A 20,444-nucleotide genomic window follows, 5' to 3' on the forward strand; every position below is an offset into this window, starting at 1 on the left:
GAAATAGCTAAAGATTAGTTTTTAAACTCTAATATATAAATTGCTGCCTGTTGAACCATGTCCTATTGTAAGTGTACTAGTTATTTAATTACTTCAAAATCGAAACATTCAGCTTAAAAACAGACCATAAAAAAATCAGCCCTATGTACATATAATGGTAAAAATTTTAAAAAATTCCATCTAAAATATATTTTTTTAAGAATTAAGAAAGTATTAGGACAGAAGGTACAAATAAAAAGATAATTAAATAGAAATCAACTATATTTTTTCAAATAACTCATCAAGGATCATACACAACAAAACATTTCAAACATGATAAACTAATTATTGCATTGCATTCTGTAAAATAATAGGCATATAAGAACACCATTTAAATTATTAAACTTAACAATAATTTTCACTTAAAAATTATACAATGACAAAAATGCATGAAACCAAAACTGTAAACCTCAGCTTATATAAAACAAAACTGTTCATATTTTACAATTCCAAACCTACATTTACTAATATCTTAAACATCAATTTTCTGTAATAAAGTTACAAATATATTTACCATAGTATGTACTTTCAAGATTTGATAGTTCTTTAATTAATATATTTCATAAAAAAAACTCTTTAAATAAACATTTATCTTGTCTTTTCAATAAATTAGTAATAATCTTTTCAGCAACATAAGACATAGTCTTTTTATCTAAATATTGAATGTTTTTTAATTACTCTAAATAATATTGCTCTGAAACATTTTGTTACAAATTCATAATAGGTATAAAAACTGATTGGCAAGTAAAAAAAACATTCATTATTATCCAGTATTTGTTCTATGGGATTTTACAATATTTATGTAACCATAAGTATAAATTTAGTCTCATAAACTGCTTGCTCCGTGAAGACCTGTGTACACAATGATCCATGTGACCTGAAACACAAAAGATTAGAAATTATGAAAATTAGTTATCTAAACAAATAAATTTTCATTTCATTTCATTTCATAATATTTATATTTAGTTTGTATGGAGAATAATGAAAATGTTGGCATATTCTATTCAATGCATGAAAACTAGTAGAATATGTTTAAATCATAAAATATTAAAATTATTGTGCAATCTCCTTGAATAAGCATTGTGACCTGATAGAAAATTTGTTTTGATCTAGTCTAAAAAGTCCAATGAATAAAAATGTAAGGTAGGCAATAAGATTTATTCAAGTAAATATTTACTCTTTTATAGAAATAAAAAGTAATACAGGGTGTCCAGTGGCAGATTTCAATGTTTGAGGGCTTGTAAAAAAAGAAGTATTATTTCTAAACAAAATATTTTTATTAAAGTCAAAAGAAGACGAGTGCGGATTTTATCTCCTGAAAATTACATTTTCCAAATGCCGCCCTTCTACTCTCACACACTCCTCAATCCATTCCGCATGTTGAGAAAAACTTGTTTGCAAAGGGAACTGGGAATTCTGTTTATTTCAGCCCGGATATTTTCCTTCAGTTGTCTTATGGTTGTTGGATTTGATTGGTAAACCACAGTTTTTAGATAGCCCTACAAGAAAAAGTCACATGGACTTAGGTCTGGTGACCTGGGTGGCCACGGGATGGTGCCGTTTCGGGATATGTGCTTTTCAGGAAATAACTGCCGCACTGAATTCATTGACACATTAGCAGTATGAGCCGTAGCAAATCTTGAATAATCTGAATTTAGTATGGATGGAGCTTAACCTTTTTTCACATAATGACCTGAAAAACGATTTAGGAATTCCCAATATCGACGAACGTGTGCGAAGTGATAAACGAGGATTTTCAATTACAGAATTCATAACAAGTTTAATGTTTTCTATCGTGGATACTGATGGTGCTGGTCCCTGCCTAGGGTTATTAATGACTGAACCTGTAGCCCTAAACCTTGCTAGCCACGACTGTATCAAATTTATCGAAGGTCCATCTCTTAAACGTTGAATTTGATAATGGTTATTAAACCGACGGCGTGTTTTTGCCAGCGAAATCACCCGAAGAGTATGCCTCAATAGCATAAGCGCGATGCTCTCCGCTCCACTGCTCCATGGCGACTAAAAAATCCGCAGAACTCACGCGCTGAATGACACCCCCCGCGTCCCCCTCGCACGTCGCGTTTTAAAACTAGAAGCGTTCAAACATTGAAATCTGCTGCTGGACACCCTGTATAATACTTACTAGAAATCCAGCAAAAGATGTCATAAAGCCTTCTTTAGTAATTTCCCACATCCCACCATATTCCTCCTCATCTACATTTTGAATATTGCTTACGTAAAAATATATCACTGCAGCATTCACAACCACAAATCTAAAAGAATAATTTATATTTAGTTTGATTTAATTTACATATGTAAATAAGTAATGAGATGACTATAATTTAATTAGGATATACTAATTTAAGTACGATACAAATTTGAAGCCATAAACGCATGAAATAAAATAAATAATAATAACTTACAATACAAGACCAAAAAATCCTTTAAGTGGCAGCAGACCCCAACATAAGCCTAAAATTATGCCTATCGCTTGTCGCATCCAATAAATTACGTCTAGAAATTCTTCCTAAAATAAATTAAACATTATCAGTAAAGAACTTCATTTATAATCATAGAAAATCCCGTGATAGCAATAGTAACCTTGTCGGGCCATTCAGCATTTGAAGTAAATGCTCTTTTCCACACTGAATTGTTTAATTTGCTTTTGCTTGAACTATCTAATGATTTGCTTTTACTTGACATTGTGTTTTATTTTAATATAATTAGATTTATTAGAGAATTTAATTTATAAATCCAATCAATAAATAACACCAGCTATAATTCGTGAAATGTACACGTCACTGTCATAATGACCACAGAGCAAGTAATATAGTAAGAGACGGCACTCAGTACTTCGATTTCGAGCTCACGCACACATGCATGTATTACTTAGGTCAAATCTTATATACCAACCTATGAAAAGTTTACGTCAAACATGACCCACATTGCTGCCAACATTTAAAAAGTAGACGTTGCTAGTGATGTCTCTTTGTGAGTGCTAGTATCGATAAAACTTCATATCGATATCGATAAAATTATCGATGCTGGGTAACAACACTAGTAATTCTCATCCATATATTCAAATTTATAGGAAATTAAAAATAAAACAACAATGTAGATCAATAAGTTTATTATAATATTAATTATATAATAACATTTTTATATAATATTAAAACACTATTATCAGCAAAAATGGATAATTCCATTTGAATATTACTGAATATCTTTATTTAGGCATGTAGAACTGAATTCGGCTGAAATATTATGTGAATACAACTTGATTCACATTTTATACTTTTCCTTGAAATATTTTGCGGGATTTCTATTAAATCTCGTTCTAAATTTCGATACCAATATATCGTTGCCGGTCGGATCGCCATATTGGAATTGTATATGAAGAAGCCGTTGTTTTCTTTGGACATAATAATATCTCCTCCAATTGATTCTACAGCCAGAACATGACGTGTTAGAGACCTTACTCATAAATTGTTATGTAATTATTATGTTTTATCTTCCTTAGGGAACAGTCATTGGGTACATATTGCAAATATTTAGTCACAAATCACAATAATTATTACACACAAAGATTTTAACATTGTTTACACAATATAACACTTTTTCTCCTTTTTTCACTTTTGGCAGAAATATTACAAATTAAAAAATGTACTGTACATTAACTGAGTAGGTAAATAACAAAATTTACGATATACGAAGAACAAACTTTGTTTAACATCCACCAAAACAATAAAATAAAACGCCATTTTGAATTCAAATTTCAAAAAACAAATCAACATCAAGACGTTGTCTATGCTTAAGTCTTAACCATTGACAAGAAATTGAAGAAAGAAAGAAATAATTTATTAATGTACTAGCTTAAAATTAAAATGTACAAAAATAAGGTTTAAAAAAAAAGAAGAAATAATAATAAATAATTAAAACTAAAATATTAAATCTTTTATTATATGATTACATCGGAGAGGCCAACATTAGAAATATTTTTATTTTTTCTAAATGTTGGCAAGCCAGACTTGACCTTAGGTCTTGGAAAAGTACAAAATAATTTGAACTCTATGTCAATTGAATGAAGTTTAAAATTGCTTGATAATGGAAGCCTAACCAAAACGATGTTCTAAGTGTCGACCCACTGATAATGACAAAGTGACAATGTAAAATTTACGATCCACTTCCGCTTTGACCAGAAACCAAATAAAAATTAATGAAAAATCTTAACTTATTTTCACAAATGATTTGATTTTTCTTTGATTGTGCATTTAAACATTCGCGTGAATAGCGATGAGAATAATGAGTATTCGTCTTGTAGTAGTCAGTAGTTCACGACGACACTCGTATTCGAATGTTTAAGAAATAAACTGAACGTAGCGAAATGCGAACCAGACAAGGATCAAATTAAATTGTCTTCTTCAGGATGATGTACTTTTCAGTTTGTTTTCAGTACATAAATAGTGATTAAGCACTGAGACAAAGAAATATATAGATATAAAAACGCTGTGTGTGCGACTCTAATCACAGAAAATTAAGGAATGAATGCTTTTTACTGATATTTTATTTTATTGGCATATGATATTGATATTATATTCTTCTAATAACCAAAACATATTTTCGATGAAATCCATAGACATTAAATGCGATAAAAAAAACTCCATATAAAAATAAATACAAAAACATTTATTAAAAAAGCGCTACACATAATTATGACAAAGGCGGAACTCTATTCTTCAATCTTTTTAGTCTTTCTTCCTCCATTTTCTTGGTGATATCCCAGCATTCCTTGTTGAGTGTATCGAAGCCGCGGGACAAACTCACGAGTCGAGCTAAAACTAGAAGCCTGTGTAGATCGTCTGCAGTTACGGGATTATCTGAATCCGATTGACTCCGCATTTCTATAAAATCTTCTTCGACAAACTGAAATATGAATGAACATTTAATATTTTTACGTGACAACGTCTTATAATTCGATAGCCCGCTGCACGCACGAAAAAACATGACTCATGCGGCGTTACCTCGCTCTGAGGCGTTCCATGGTTTGAAGTGCGAGCGAGAGCGCGGAACGAGCGACAAAGAAACACAATCGGACGTTGTCACGTTCAACTATCGTCAGTAAACCGACTTTACAGACAACCATTTTTTTTCTAAATATTACTGGTATTTGTGAAATCTAAACATTTTATATGGATAAATAAGATTTAAATGTCATGTTGGGTATTATAATTTATTTGATTATTTCTATTCATTATTTTTATTGCATACAAAGTACAAACTTCACACAAAAGTACATTTGATGCAAAAGGAAAAAAGTAAATGCTTAAAGAACAATGCCCATTTTTCACCTGAACATGTATAGAAATGAAACAAATCTTAAAATTTTGCTTATTTTATTGTGAACTCATTACGCTTATCATTTTTTTATCAGAGACGTAGGAAAAAAAGATTTTTGTTATTTTTCTAAACTCGTACAAACTTCTTAAAAAATGAAATTATGGTTTTTGAACGTTATCTGTAGAGTTGCTACGTTCCGTTTTACTTGCTGGCGAGTGACGACTGGAGACTGACTTTTACTATTTTAACTAGTTTTATTACTGTTTGTTATATTTTAAGTACTTAATTCTTTTACCTAAATAGTAAAATATTATGAACATTTATTAAAGTCAAGTAAAAAATAATACGAACATTATCAGTTTACGTTTAATTATGATGATGATAGAGTGAAACGGATTGTTTTGACGTTTGACAGCCGCCTGTCATATTCGAATCGGCGCAGTCTCTTTCGTTTTGGTACCTACTACCTAATTACTAATACGCTCCGAGACTAATACCTACTTGGTACATATGTACTGCCTACATATTTCCATAGCTATTTGTGTTGATAATTTGCCCGCGACAATTCCTAACCTACAAAGTAGTAATTCGTATTTTTTAAAATTCCTGGCGTTTAACTGGTAAAAGTGAAAACAGGGAATTATTCCCTAATCAAGCACGCAGTATTCCTGCTATACTTGCGGTCTATACATAAACTTTCTTTATCAGGTTTTCAAATGTATGGAAGGTGGGCATTGTCCTTTAAAGAGATATTTTGTTTGTTATTATTTTTACGGTCACAAAAACTATTTAATACTAGCTTCCGCCCGCGACTCCGTCCGCGCGGATGTCGGTCTTCGCGTGGATGGTCTCCATTTTGATTAACTCTGACAATGACATCTTATAAATATCTATTGGACCCAAATACGGCTAGGCCTATAATAATACGCAACGTGTGTTCACGGTTTTACAGAACAACGTCTATGGATAAAACTGAAAAATTAAGATTAATTTTTTTTCTACGTATTTTTCCAGGATAAAAAGTATCCTATTTTACGCCCAGGATAATAAGGTATAATTATACCAAGTTTCATCGAAATCGAACCGTTAGTTTTCACGTGATGTCTTCACATACAGACAGACAGACAGACAGACAGACAAAAAATTTTTTAATCACATATTTGGGTTTGGTATCGATCCAGCAACACCCCCTGCTATTTATTTTTTCAATATTTTCAATGTACAGAATTGACCCTTCTACAGATTTATTATATGTATAGATACTGAAGAGATAAAATCACCCATATTTGAATTATTAACATTATTATGTTAAATTTTGGCATCATTTTATAAAAATATACCTGCAAATCCTCTGTAATGGAGTATTTTATGAGTTTCAAATTAGTTAGATACATTCTAATGGTGTTCATGATTTCCTCTTTAAGGTAATAAGTAGCTGCTTCTACTATGGCGTCGAATATTTCCAACGACGAAGCTTCTGGCCGAAGGGACACGTGATAATCACTCTGAAAATAAAGAAAATTAATAATTAATAAAATATTATAAATTTAAAATGACATAAACAATACAAAAAATATTATAATTTTAAATGTATGGTCAAAAAATAAAGGATATTATTGAAGTTGAAGAAAAAAATCGATTTATTTGGTAAGTATCTAAAAATAAATTAACTTAAAAATTATATCATTTCTAAATTTGTTTCATGAGAAAAGTAATGTTTATGATAATTTCTACTGTGGTCTATAGCAAAACGATAACAAAACTTTAAGATTGCATTCAAAGTAACAAAAAGACAGTAATTATGAGCACAACTTATGAGCATGAACTACAATAATTACTATTGCTAAGTGCTAACACAAATATGAGTATTACTAGTTGACTTTTTTAGTTAATTTTAAATCACAGAATCTTTATTTTAAAAATACTAACAGGCAACAAACTCTTCCCTTCCGAAAGAACAAGCACAGATATATCAGAATCAAACTCCATTTTGTAATATTTGAAGTCATATTCGACTTTCTGCAACTTTATAAGATTTCCCAAAGCCGAAATATTATGAACTCCTGCGGAATCCAATTGTCCTTGTTGCATTTGTGTCTCATCGAGTACTAAATGTGTGTGTTTGCTTAACTGGAGGACTCCGCTTGTTAGTCTGTTGCAGTCGTAATCTTTTCTGAAAAAAATGCCCATATACAAAAAAGCTACATCATTTTGAAACAAATTAAATCAAGTGGATCTTATAAATATTTTTAGTATGATGCTTTTATTTTTAGTTTTACAGCATTCAAAATTAAAATGCTTAATAAATGCTAAATAAAAATTAAAGTATTATAAAAATTCGGTTAAAAATATACTTTTCAAAGTATGTACTCATTTGTATACTTTGCCAAACAGGGATTTTTTGACGTGACAACGTCTTATAATTCGATAGAGCCGGCTGCACGCACGAAAAAACATGACTCATGCGGCGTTACCTCGCTCTGAGGCGTTCCATGTAAGGCTTGAAGTGCAAGCGAGAGCGCGGAACGAGCGACAAAGAAGCACAATCGGACGTTGTCACGTTTAACTATCGTCAGTAAACCGACTTTACAGACAACCAATTTTTTTTATAAATTATGATGATTAACACTGAATTAGAGTAAATTTTAGCAGTTTTAACACAAGTTATGTCTGTACTTACTTGGGTAGTAAAGCCATGGTGTTCATATTATCCACAGTCAACGGTAAATAGTAGCTTTTTGTAACAAATTGTTTGATTATATCATACAACTGTTTGGCATAGTTGGGATATTTCTTTGTCGGCAGATTTGACATGTTTAGACAGAATTGACCAAGAGATAGTGTATCTTGACGGAGGTATCTGTAAGTTATCACATAATAAATATCTATTTTATAAGACAAACTAGCAAACCCGGCGAACTCCGGTTCGCCACCAGATGGCTTCGTTTTATGTAACAATTCATTTTTTCCCGCTTTTCTGTTGAAATTTTTCCCGAATTTTCTTTGTTATAAACCTCACGGAGCCCGAGACCTTTCCAACGAATGCAAAACCGTGGAAATCGGTTCGTGCTTTCTGGAGTTATAGCGTCAGGAAGGAAAACCCGACTTATTTTTATATAGTAGATATATGATTAGAAAAACAGTTAGTCGGAAATTATACTGTGTGAAGAATCACATCAACACACAATTTATTTTTATGTTTTCAGTTGTAACATGTTTTCTTCAGAATATGAAATACTAAAAATAAACATACAGCCTCTTTGTGACATTTCATATCATTTTTTAATAAATAGATATCTAAAATATAAATAGTACATAAATAATTAGGCATGACGAAAGATTTTGAAATCCTCTTCCAGAATGTGTGTATACGTTTACTATACAAGAAAAACCCTATATTTCGGTAATATACTTAAATTTAACGAAGATAAAAGCCATTTTCCAAAAAATATTTATTAACTGTGCCAAAACAGCTCGCAGGTGTCATGGCGTAGGCGTGACGTCACATTTTGGTAAATACGTAATTATTTGTACGCATTGCGAAGAAAATTAAAAAAATATTTATTTAATATGTGTTATAGAAACGAATTTTAAAGTTTATAAGTGGTGTGCAGTATTGCAGTGTGAATCCAAATAAAAGTAATGCTCAAAATTGTGTTAGTAATTATTTTAAGCGAGAAAATAATAAGAAATGATCGTATAAAGTTGGCGCGGAGAACCCCGAAACATGTATTCGTGAATTCGCAATTATATTTCTGTTCTGAGTCGATAAAGCATACGTAAAACAATAGAAAATAAATAAAAATGCGTATTCTCAACATATTCATAACAACAAAAAACATCTGACGTGAGTTGTTTACTTAAGCGTGACGTCACGCGTGTTTTAGTCAAAATGGCCAACTGCAGTATTTCAATGTTTTATTTTATTGATAATCTCATTAATCTTAATGTTTTTAAGATTTCTAAGTCACTATATGTAATTTATCTATTATACATTTTCCCTTAAAAACACTAATACGATCATTTATGGATACTGTCGTCATGCCTAATACCAATATGGTTTTGTAGTTTTTTTTTTAACCATGGACACATTATAGAGATAAACAATAGATACTTACACACATGCAATGAGGTGACATATTAAATACTCAGCCGCTAACTGATCTCCCAATAGTAGTTCTGTTAATGCTTTTAGTAAATGCTCCCTGGCTGAGTTTGCTTCTTTTAAAACATTTTCTGAAAATTTTGGGTGTATTAGAAAAATATTACGTGACTAAACATAGGGGAACTGTTGCCATAGGTTATTTACTTCCTTTGAAAATTTCCATGATATTTTCTAATTGATCTTGTAATCTTCAATGTCTTGTCTGCATAATTTAAGTGAAAAATCACTATATTACAATAGTAAATATTCTCATTTTTATAATAATAATACCTTTATCAACACCATCCAAAACTAACGGATTGCAATGGTCCAACTTCTTGACATACACAGCATGCAATCTCGGCACAAGGCTCGGGGGAGGGTTGTGTGTGATCGTTTCTACTTCTGTTTCAATAGTTGGTTCGATAAGGGAATTATTTTCTGGTTGGAATTCACCGGAAAGTGCCGGATCAACTGATAGGAAACCTACCACTTCTATCATGTCGTTTAGTTTGAGGTTTTCACTGTCGTCATATATCTAAAAATTTGTGTATTGATTTATTTAAATAAATAATACCATATTTATATAAGTTGTACTAGTTTTAGGGCCGATTTTTCAATCCTTGGTTAAAACTTATCCGTCCAATAAAGTATTACACGATAATAATAAAATGTCACCTGTATACTGTCAAATACAGATAATTAGAATACATTTTTGAAATGGTACTTTAATACGTTATTCAACGAATAAGTTTTAACCAAGGATTGAAAAATCGGCCCTTAAAGAAATAAGGTATTTTTTTCAAAAATTTGAAATCTAAACGCAAAATCTCAAACTCAAACAAAAACTTAAATGTTCTACAAAATTAATTTTTATTAAGAGTTTAGAATTTCATAGCCTTTTCGTAGCAATATAATGACAATGAGATAGTTTATTCATGAAATTGTTAAACAACATTTTTAATAGCATAGTACAAATAATAACAAAGGGTTTAGTATACAAACCTTTATAATACATGACTTGCCAGCAACATCAGGCAAGGGGAAATTCAATAAATGCTCTCTAGAAACAACGTTAGAAGGTTCTGTCACAATCTCTGCGACTCTTGGCTCTTTCTTCCCCTCACTACCTTCAACTTCCATGGCATCATCATCACATTCGTCATAGCTGCGTTTTAACTTGGTTACGTTCAGCCTGAATTTTCATACGAGTTTTTTATATAAGTATTATATTTATGTAATATTCAATTGTTTTAGGGCCGATTTTTCAATGCTTGGTTACAACTTATTCGTCGATTAATGTATAAAACTACTATTTTAAAACATATTCTAATTGCCCGTATTTGACAGTTTACGTGACATTTTAATATTATCGTGTAATACTTTATTGGACGGATAAGTTTTATCCAAGCATTGAAAAATCGGCCCTTAAAGATATATTTTTTTTTAGAAATAGCATTTAAATTAGATTTTGAGGTGATTCGAAGATTTAAAAAAATATGTTTAACCTCTTTGAAGTATTTGGTTGCTCTTCAAGGTGTTTTAAGTGGTTCTTATCATTCTCTATGTTTTGAGCCCAGTCATTTAAGCCAGGCAGTGTTACAGCAACCATAGTCTGTCTCTGTGCGCTCTTTAGGTTTTCTGTATAATTGATTTTTTCATTTTCCTGTGAATGATAAGAAACAACTAATAAAAGTACTATCGTATTAAATTTTGTTTATATTTTTGAGTGGAGGTGGTTTTAAGCCTGCTAGCCCCTTTTTGATGTACAGTTTCATACATAGCCATTTTAACTGACAGACAAGCTAGACAAAACATATCATATGGCTGTGAAAAACTGAAACCAGCCATAATACTCATGAAATTCTTACCAGAATCGACGCCGTGTCTGTGTATTTTCCGGACTTTGTTTTAATTTCGTTTGTAACTGTATTGAATACCTCAAACTCTTCAAAATAGAACTCTGGGTTGTGCATATCCTGAACCATTCCTCGAAAGCGAGCCAGGCTTCCATCAGAAAGATTGTGAGAAGCATTACAATTAATGAGAGGTATCTACAAAAATAATAAAGGTTAACTAGAGGTCAAAATAGAAGATTGAGCCAAATTTTGGTATGCATTTACATAGAAAATTAAGCGGAATATTGAGTTACAACGTAAATTATGCTATTACCTTGTACCAATTTGGTAAATTTAATAGTTTTTTCTTCCAACTTTCTTCGTTTGCTCTCCACACTTCGGGAGTTACAGTATCAAAATCATAAGCAAAGTCGTGCATTTTTAATATCTCAATAAATATGACACTCTTTCTAATTTATAAAGATTTAATTGAGACAATAATTTAATTTTCTGCCGATTTTACGAATATTTAATTCAATGCAAGTTAAAACTAAAACAGTAAACAATAATGAAAAGCGCGCGCAGCGCGAATATTTAATAGACAACAGAGTACAGACCAAAGAGGCAAACTGCTAAACATCACAGATTATTGATAATTTTAATGGTGGCAGTACACATGGGGCCAACGTGTTGGGCCAACGGGTTGGGCCAACGTGTAAAGAGCTACTTGGCGGTATGTTGGCTTCATTAGCCTAGTTGGCGCCAATATTGGCAGGCCAACCGAATGTTGTCGGTTTTTTGTGCACACATCAAAGGATCTTGGCGCGCTCCGCAAACAGCGTTCACAGTTCACACGTTGGTGTCTTGTTCAGTTTGTTGCTACTCGTCAGCGGAGACAGTATCGTTGCGCGTCAATGAAATTTACGTTTAACCTTGTTCCGATAGCGATGGAGGCCCGAGGCGCCGATGTGGACAAGCAATGAGGTTTTACAATTCGTAGAATTGTATCGACATGAAGGAATAATTTGGAATCCACGGCATGAACTAGGCATGTGCACCGATCGGCGTGGCGCACGCCGCCGGCCGTTTCAGTCACGCCGACGCCGCCGATTTTTTTTCCGGCGTCATCGGCGTATATAGTTTAAATAAAGCATTAGTATGTTCATAACACGTGTTTGTGTTTGTTGTTTGTTGTTCGTTGTTCGTTGTTCGTTGTTCGTTGTTCGTTGTGCGGTGTTCGGTGTTCGGTGTTCGTTGTTCATTGTTCGTTGTTCGTTGTTCGTTGTTCGTTGTTCGTTGTTCGTTGTTCGGTGTTCGTTGTTCGTTGTTCGTTGTTCGTTGTTCGTTGTTCGTTGTTCGTTGTTCTTTGTTCGGTGTTCGGTGTTCGGTGTCCGGTGTCCGGTGTACGGTGTCCGGTGTCCGGTGTCCGGTGTCCGGTGTCCGGTGTCCGGTGTCCGGTGTCCGGTGTCCGGTGTCCGGTGTTCGTTGTTCGGTGTTCATTGTTCGTTGTTCGTTGTTCGGTGTTCGTTGTTCGTTGTTGGTTGTTCGTTGTTCGTTGTTCGTTGTTGGTTGTTCGTTGTTCGTTGTTCGTTGTTCGGTGTTCATTGTTCGTTGTTCGGTGTTCGTTGTTCGTTGTTGGTTGTTCGTTGTTCGTTGTTCGTTGTTGGTTGTTCGTTGTTCGTTGTTCGTTGTTCGTTGTTCGTTGTTCGTTGTTCGTTGTTCGTTGTTCGTTGTTCGTTGTTCGCTGTTCGCTGTTCGCTGTTCGCTGTTCGCTGTTCGGTGTTCGGTGTTCGTTGTTCGTTGTTCGTTGTTCGTTGTTCGTTGTTCGTTGTTCTTTGTTCGTTGTTCGTTGTTCGTTGTTCGTTGTTCGTTGTTCGTTGTTCGTTGTTCGGTGTTCGTTGTTCGTTGTTCGTTGTTCGTTGTTCGTTGTTCGCTGTTCGCTGTTCGCTGTTCGGTGTTCGGTGTTCGGTGTTCGGTGTTCGTTGTTCGTTGTTCAGTGTTCGGTGTTCGTTGTTCGTTGTTCGTTGTTCGTTGTTCGGTGTTCGGTGTTCGGTGTTCGGTGTTCGTTGTTCGTTGTTCGTTGTTCGCTGTTCGCTGTTCGCTGTTCGGTGTTCGGTGTTCGGTGTTCGTTGTTCGGTGTTCGGTGTTCGTTGTTCGTTGTTCGTTGTTCGTTGTTCGGTGTTCGGTGTTCGGTGTTCGTTGTTCGGTGTTCGTTGTTCGTTGTTCGGTGTTCGGTGTTCGGTGTCCGGTGTCCGGTGTCCGGTGTCTGGTGTCCGGTGTCCGGTGTCCGGTGTTCGTTGTTCGGTGTTCATTGTTCGTTGTTCGTTGTTCGGTGTTCGTTGTTCGTTGTTCGTTGTTCGTTGTTCGTTGTTCGTTGTTCGTTGTTCGTTGTCCGGTGTCCGGTGTCCGGTGTCCGGTGTCCGGTGTCCGGTGTCCGGTGTTCGTTGTTCGGTGTTCGTTGTTCGTTGTTCGTTGTTCGTTGTTCGGTGTTCGGTGTTCGGTGTCCGGTGTCCGGTGTCCGGTGTCCGGTGTCCGGTGTCCGGTGTCCGGTGTCCGGTGTCCGGTGTCCGGTGTCCAGTGTCCGGTGTCCGGTGTCCGGTGTCCGGTGTCAGGTGTCCGGTGTTCTTTGTTCGGTGTTCATTGTTCGTTGTTCGTTGTTCGGTGTTCGGTGTTCGTTGTTCGGTGTTCGGTGTTCGTTGTTCGTTGTTCGTTGTTCGGTGTTCGGTGTTCGTTGTTCGTTGTTCGGTGTTCGGTGTTCGTTGTTCGTTGTTCGTTGTTCGTTGTTCGTTGTTCGTTGTTCGTTGTTCGTTGTTCGTTGTTCGTTGTTCGTTGTTCGATGTTCGTTGTTCGTTGTTCGTTGTTCGTTGTTCGTTGTTCGTTGTTCGTTGTTCGTTGTTCGTTGTTCGTTGTTCGTTGTTCGTTGTTCGTTGTTCGTTGTTCGTTGTTCGTTGTTCGTTGTTCGGTGTTCGTTGTTCGTTGTTCGGTGTTCGGTGTTCGGTGTTCTTTGTTCGGTGTTCATTGTTCGTTGTTCGTTGTCCGGTGTCTGGTGTCCGGTGTCCGGTGTCCGGTGTTCGTTGTTCGGTGTTCATTGTTCGTTGTTCGTTGTTCGGTGTTCGTTGTTCGTTGTTCGTTGTTCGTTGTTCGTTGTTCGTTGTTCGTTGTTCGTTGTCCGGTGTCCGGTGTCCGGTGTCCGGTGTCCGGTGTCCGGTGTCCGGTGTTCGTTGTTCGGTGTTCGTTGTTCGTTGTTCGTTGTTCGTTGTTCGGTGTTCGGTGTTCGGTGTCCGGTGTCCGGTGTCCGGTGTCCGGTGTCCGGTGTCCGGTGTCCGGTGTCCGGTGTCCAGTGTCCGGTGTCCGGTGTCCGGTGTCCGGTGTCAGGTGTCCGGTGTTCTTTGTTCGGTGTTCATTGTTCGTTGTTCGTTGTTCGGTGTTCGGTGTTCGTTGTTCGGTGTTCGGTGTTCGTTGTTCGTTGTTCGTTGTTCGGTGTTCGGTGTTCGTTGTTCGTTGTTCGGTGTTCGGTGTTCGTTGTTCGTTGTTCGTTGTTCGTTGTTCGTTGTTCGTTGTTCGTTGTTCGTTGTTCGTTGTTCGTTGTTCGTTGTTCGATGTTCGTTGTTCGTTGTTCGTTGTTCGTTGTTCGTTGTTCGTTGTTCGTTGTTCGGTGTTCGGTGTTCGTTGTTCGGTGTTCGGTGTTCGTTGTTCGGTGTTCGGTGTTCGTTGTTCGGTGTTCGGTGTTCGTTGTTCGTTGTTCGTTGTTCGTTGTTCGTTGTTCGTTGTTCGTTGTTCGTTGTTCGTTGTTCGTTGTTCGTTGTTCGTTGTTCGTTGTTCGTTGTCCGGTGTCCGGTGTCCGGTGTCCGGTGTCCGGTGTCCGGTGTCCGGTGTCCGGTGTCCGGTGTTCGTTGTTCGGTGTTCATTGTTCGTTGTTCGTTGTTCGGTGTTCGGTGTTCGTTGTTCGTTGTTCGTTGTTCGTTGTTCGGTGTTCGTTGTTCGTTGTTCGTTGTTCGTTGTTCGTTGTTCGTTGTTCGTTGTTCGTTGTTCGCTGTTCGCTGTTCGCTGTTCGTTGTTCGGTGTTCGGTGTTCGGTGTTCGTTGTTCGTTGTTCGGTGTTCGTTGTTCGTTGTTCGTTGTTCGGTGTTCGGTGTTCGGTGTTCAGTGTTCGGTGTTCAGTGTTCGGTGTTCGGTGTTCGGTGTTCGTTGTTCGTTGTTCGTTGTTCGTTGTTCGTTGTTCGCTGTTCGCTGTTCGCTGTTCGTTGTTCGTTGTTCGTTGTTCGTTGTTCGTTGTTCGTTGTTCGTTGTTCGTTGTTCGTTGTTCGTTGTTCGTTGTTCGTTGTTCGTTGTTCGTTGTTCGTTGTTCGTTGTCCGTTGTCCGTTGTCCGTTGTCCGTTGTCCGTTGTCCGGTGTCCGGTGTCCGGTGTCCGGTGTCCGGTGTCCGGTGTCCGGTGTCCGGTGTCCGGTGTCCGGTGTCCGGTGTCCGGTGTCCGGTGTCCGGTGTCCGGTGTCCGGTGTCCGGTGTCCGGTGTCCGGTGTCCGGTGTCCGGTGTTCGGTGTTCGGTGTTCGGTGTTCGGTGTTCGGTGTTCGGTGTTCGGTGTTCGGTGTTCGGTGTTCGGTGTTTGGTGTTTGTGTTTTTATTTGTGTTTGGATCAATAAAGAGGTAAAGCATAAAAATATGAAAGGCAAGTCAGTGTTTACTGTTTACATTATCACTACATACTATGAACTACAAAAAAATAAATACCAATCTCAATAATTTAGATGTTTTATTTTCTATTTATTATATTATTCTAGATGTTTTTCTTATCTCACTTTTATACAATGCGATAAAAAATGAATATATTTATAAAATGAGTAAAATAGTATTAAAAAGTTACTTAAATAAATAAAATAAAAAAAATAAAAATTGTTTATTTCTTTTAAACAAGTTTTCATCTTGGGTCGGAGGTAAGTGCCTTCATTTAAGTGATAAATTTCACTTGTGTTAGAAGGCGCTTCTCTTCCTTATCAATTACTAGGCATTAACAATTAAAAAATAAGGTAATGTTAACATAAAAACACTCTAAAATTGGTAGAATGGATGTATGTGTGTGTTTGTGTGTGTGTGTGTGTGTGTGTGTGTTTGTGTGTGTGCGTGTGTGTGTGTGTGTATGTGTGTTCGCATATTTTTGTCTGTGTAATGTACAAGAATTTAAAAACGGTGATTTTTTATTTTATTTTACATTTTCATTTTACTCCCTACTAATTACATGTTTTTAAAATGTCTTCTGCTTCTGTATAACTAATTTCTTTAAGCCATTTTAAGGTATGTTTTTTACATTCGTTGTAACGATTTCCATATATATTTAAAATTTTATTTACATTTTTGTATAAAATTTCTGTCTGTCTATTGTACTGACGCTTACTAAATGATGTTTTCGTTTTATGAAACAGCGGAATAATATCCCTTCTTCCTTAGATTATTAAGTAATGATCTAAGCCTTCTTCTACGATTGGTTATGTTAGGGTCGTATGTAATGGTCTTATGTTTTTTTAGGATAGTTGCAAGAATATATAATTTGCGTATAGATAGTAGGCCCGTTGTGGAGTAAAGGAGTTCAGTAGAATATTTGTATGGTTTAAAATGCATAACCTTGATTAAAGCACGTTGTGCACGTTCTCTTCCAAAAGTTTTGTTTTTGTGGCTCCGCCCCACACTGGTATACAGTAGGTTAAAATTGATTGTGCTAGTGTCACATATATTTTGTTTAGCAAATCCTTATTAGCAACATGGCGAGTTCTTAAAAATTAAATAACAATATACAATGAGCATGGTTTTGATCAAATTGTGCTTTATTACATAAATAATATTATCATTTAATATAATAATATTATATAATCTTTTAAGTTTCGTTTTATAGGTACCTAATTAAAATTAAATTAACTGTAAAATGTACACGTTTTAAACATTTGAAAAAATCTAAACATAATAATGTTTTATTTATACAGAAATAAAAAAAAGGACAATAGAGATTGGAAAATGGTATCATCGCAGACGGCAGAGTACATTCATTGTTATTGATGCATATGTACGTAATAATTAAACGCACTGTATAAATAAATTGCCGTGGCTGCAAGAACTTCTACGGACTACGTCCATCCTTGAAGCGCCAATGCAGAATGATCAGTACGCCAATGTGTGAACAGGAATCTTGATATCCTTCATTTTTTCCCAACACGTTGGCCCAACGCCTTGGCCCCATGTGTATTGCCGCTATAAGTCTATCGATCTAAGGGCGTATTCAGAAAGAAAGCTTGAAACTTAAAAGCGCTTATCGGCGCTTGTCATGTTCATATATTTTCCTGTCAGTGCTGTCAACCCGCGCAGGAAAATATATGAACATGACAAGCGCCGATAAGCGCTTATAAGTTTCAAGCTTTCTCTCTGAATACTCCCTATGGGCGTATTCAGAAAGAAAGCTTGAAACTTATAAGCGCTTATCGGCGCTTGTCATGTTCATATATTTTCCTGCGCGGGTTGACAGCACTGACAGGAAAATATATGAACATGACAAGCGCCGATAAGCGCTTATAAGTTTCAAGCTTTCTTTCTGAATACGCCCTATGCTATCGACAAATCTTTTAAACTATAGTTTATGGCTGGCGTCCACTAGGCGGATCGGGCCGGGCCGCATCGCAACGCAAAAATACGCCGGCCTATGTTTTGTATGAAACATCGTCCATTAGCGACGGATCGGGCCGGGGCGGGCCGCAACGCATTGGCGGATATCGCTTCGCAGGCGGATTTCTGCCGGCGGTGCGCTGCGGCCCGGCCCGCCCCGACCCGTCTAGTGGACGCAGGCAGGCGGATGTGAGCGGCGAGCGTCTGTTAGATAAAATCCGCCTAGGCGGTCCGCCGCGCCCCGTACAGGTGGACGCAGGAGCAAACAGCGCGTCCAGTAGAGACGGCCCGTTGCGATGCGGCCCGGCCCGATCCGCCTGTAATGGACGCCTAGCATTAGTTTACAGTTTTCACTCTACTCTACAATCTATAGCACTCTTAAGTCTTAACTCTATACTCTATGCAAAAAACATCTTCAGCTTGCGGCTTGGTGATTTTATTTTCAGTTTTGTTTGTAATTTGTATAAAATTTAAACAAAAGTTTGTTATAAAGAAGTAAGATCAACATTGGAACGAAGTATTATCATTTAGTTTCAAGAAATAAGTTCTTAGTCTATTCTTACGTGAACTTATCAAACACCGCCAAAAATGAGTAAGTTTACCCTTTTTTCACGAAGAACTCCGGATGCTTTTCGAGATTTATGTTTATAGAATGATTTTGATTTTCATATACAAAGGAATTGGTTTATTTCTTCAATTACGTTTCATCCTAGGCTAGAAAATTACAGTTCTATGAATAACCTACCTAACCTAAAACATTTTGTTTTCAGCGATGGACATTCGGCCCAATCATACTATCTACATAAACAATTTAAATGAAAAAATTAAAAAAGAAGAATTGAAGAAGTCACTGTATGCTATATTTTCACAGTTTGGACAAATATTAGATATAGTGGCACTAAAAACTTTGAAAATGAGAGGGCAGGCCTTCGTAATTTTTAAAGAAATTTCCAGTGCTACTGTAGCTTTAAGGAGTATGCAAGGATTCCCGTTCTATGATAAACCAATGGTAAGACCAATTATAGCTATGTTTTCATCTTAAATACAAAAATTATATTTTGTTATGATTTCAATTTATTTGTTAATCGTCCGTTCCCAGAGAATACAGTACTCGAAAACAGACAGCGATGTCATTGCCAAAATCAAGGGTACATTCCAAGAGCGGCCGAAGCGTCCCAAGTTACCCAAAGGCTTGGACGATGGCAAAAAGAAGAAGAAGGATGCTAACAGGAATGCCGTACCTGGCTTTGGGCAACCTGGCTTACTCAATAATGTTAATGTGGAACAGCCACCAAACCAGATTCTCTTCCTCACAAACCTTCCTGATGAAACGTCAGAGATGATGTTGTCTATGTTGTTCAACCAGTAAGTTTGCATTGAAATTTAGCTATTACATTCTAGCTTTTTATAAATATGGTCAATTTAAACACGAACAAAATAAGGTCATTTTGATAAGACTATATTTTAGTTCATATGCTGGATAATTTTAAAAACAGCAAGAAAATTGAACAAAAGTATACAACTATTCATTCTTTTCACTAAGTCACACTGCCAATTTTAATCCATCAGTCCTCGGAATCACAGACACAATAGAAAATCTATTGTGTCGCGCCCCGATCGGGCCTTACGGTGGTCAATGGGTTAAATCCTACATAATATATAAATAACATCTTTTTTTTCAGATTCCCTGGTTTCAAAGAAGTCCGTCTTGTGCCCAACAGACATGACATTGCATTTGTTGAATTTGCAAATGAAATGCAGTCTGCAGCAGCGAAGGAGGCCTTACAAGGATTCAAGATCACACCCACACATGCAATGAAGATTACATTCGCTAAGAAATAGTGTACTTATATTTAATAAAGAATAATTTAAGTATTTGAGAACTGTTTTGAGCATTGCACTACGCCTTAACAGCTCTCCGGCTGTGACTAGTCATTAAGTTCCTAAATATATCTTTTAATTATCCTTCACCAATTCCTCATTAGCTAACTACCAAGCTACTAATGAATATGATGAGATTGGATTAGTCATTATAATAACTTAAGTGTGAGAAATTTCAGAAAATATCCTAAATTTTTTGAACATTAGTTTGATTGCCTGTATCAACATAACAGCTAAATCTCTTTATATAAAAACGAGTCCCTATTTCGATTACAATAATTTCTTTTTTATAATATTCCTTGAACATTGTTCATGAACAAGGATGGTAAATGGTTCTTATGGAGAGAAAAGGTTAACATGTACCATAGACTATATACTTAATACAGAGAACATGTACCACGTCCACGGGTAAAGTCGGGGCGGACGGCTAGTAATAAATATAACAAAAGTTTTGCATTCATCACGATCATTATGTCATGAGATTTTGATAATAAATTTCAAAAAAATTATGTACTCTCAACCAATAATCAGAAAATTACAAAAATAATACTTTTTG

The 20,444-nt window shown here is 35.9% G+C and overlaps 3 protein-coding genes across 3 annotated transcripts; 1 reads left to right on the forward strand and 2 right to left on the reverse strand.

Moving 5' to 3' along the window:
* Positions 1–243: 243 nt before the first annotated feature.
* LOC149904213 (GEL complex subunit OPTI) lies at positions 244–2,844 on the reverse strand. The gene is made up of 4 exons (XM_090107995.1): positions 2,644–2,844; positions 2,466–2,569; positions 2,186–2,315; positions 244–916 (listed from the first exon to the last, which is right to left on the reverse strand). Exons 1-4 carry the CDS (start codon positions 2,743–2,745, stop codon positions 866–868), a joined length of 387 nt encoding a protein of 128 aa, XP_089964121.1. The 5' UTR covers positions 2,746–2,844; the 3' UTR covers positions 244–865.
* Positions 2,845–4,707: 1,863 nt separating this feature from the next.
* Positions 4,708–11,965, reverse strand: LOC149904214 (mini-chromosome maintenance complex-binding protein). Its single transcript, XM_090108067.1, has 10 exons — positions 11,696–11,965; positions 11,395–11,577; positions 11,032–11,189; positions 10,529–10,718; positions 9,815–10,061; positions 9,498–9,615; positions 8,060–8,239; positions 7,309–7,552; positions 6,720–6,884; positions 4,708–4,965 (listed from the first exon to the last, which is right to left on the reverse strand). The coding sequence occupies exons 1-10, from the start codon at positions 11,798–11,800 to the stop codon at positions 4,753–4,755; spliced, it is 1,803 nt and encodes a 600-aa protein (XP_089964193.1). The 5' UTR covers positions 11,801–11,965; the 3' UTR covers positions 4,708–4,752.
* Positions 11,966–18,396: 6,431 nt separating this feature from the next.
* Positions 18,397–19,884, forward strand: snf (U1 small nuclear ribonucleoprotein A snf). Its single transcript, XM_090108027.1, has 4 exons — positions 18,397–18,599; positions 18,778–19,016; positions 19,107–19,372; positions 19,690–19,884. Exons 1-4 carry the CDS (start codon positions 18,596–18,598, stop codon positions 19,847–19,849), a joined length of 669 nt encoding a protein of 222 aa, XP_089964153.1. The 5' UTR covers positions 18,397–18,595; the 3' UTR covers positions 19,850–19,884.
* Positions 19,885–20,444: the final 560 nt, after the last annotated feature.

Source organism: Colias eurytheme, chromosome 12 (assembly GCF_061535395.1).
Source record: "Colias eurytheme isolate Ceu_HAF_F1 chromosome 12, ilColEury1 Martin Lab GWU primary, whole genome shotgun sequence".
NCBI classification, from domain to species: domain Eukaryota; kingdom Metazoa; phylum Arthropoda; class Insecta; order Lepidoptera; family Pieridae; genus Colias; species Colias eurytheme.

Bases quoted from the DNA above. Each gene is read 5' to 3' on its own strand.
- LOC149904213 (XM_090107995.1), bottom strand. From the start codon at position 2,745: ATGTCAAGTAAAAGCAAATCATTAGATAGTTCAAGCAAAAGCAAATTA. The intron at 2,570-2,643 runs GTTACTATTGCT...AATTTATTTTAG, and splicing joins ATGCTGAATGGCCCGACAAG to GAAGAATTTCTAGACGTAAT. The intron at 917-2,185 runs GTAAGTATTATA...TTTGTGTTTCAG, and splicing joins CATCTTTTGCTGGATTTCTA to GTCACATGGATCATTGTGTA.
- LOC149904214 (XM_090108067.1), bottom strand. From the start codon at position 11,800: ATGCACGACTTTGCTTATGATTTTGATACTGTAACTCCCGAAGTGTGG. The intron at 11,190-11,394 runs GTAAGAATTTCA...TATCATTCACAG, and splicing joins CAGACACGGCGTCGATTCTG to GAAAATGAAAAAATCAATTA. The intron at 8,240-9,497 runs GTAAGTATCTAT...GATAACTTACAG, and splicing joins TGTCACCTCATTGCATGTGT to ATACCTCCGTCAAGATACAC.
- snf (XM_090108027.1), top strand. The intron at 19,017-19,106 runs GTAAGACCAATT...GTCCGTTCCCAG, and splicing joins CGTTCTATGATAAACCAATG to AGAATACAGTACTCGAAAAC. The intron at 19,373-19,689 runs GTAAGTTTGCAT...CTTTTTTTTCAG, and splicing joins TTGTCTATGTTGTTCAACCA to ATTCCCTGGTTTCAAAGAAG.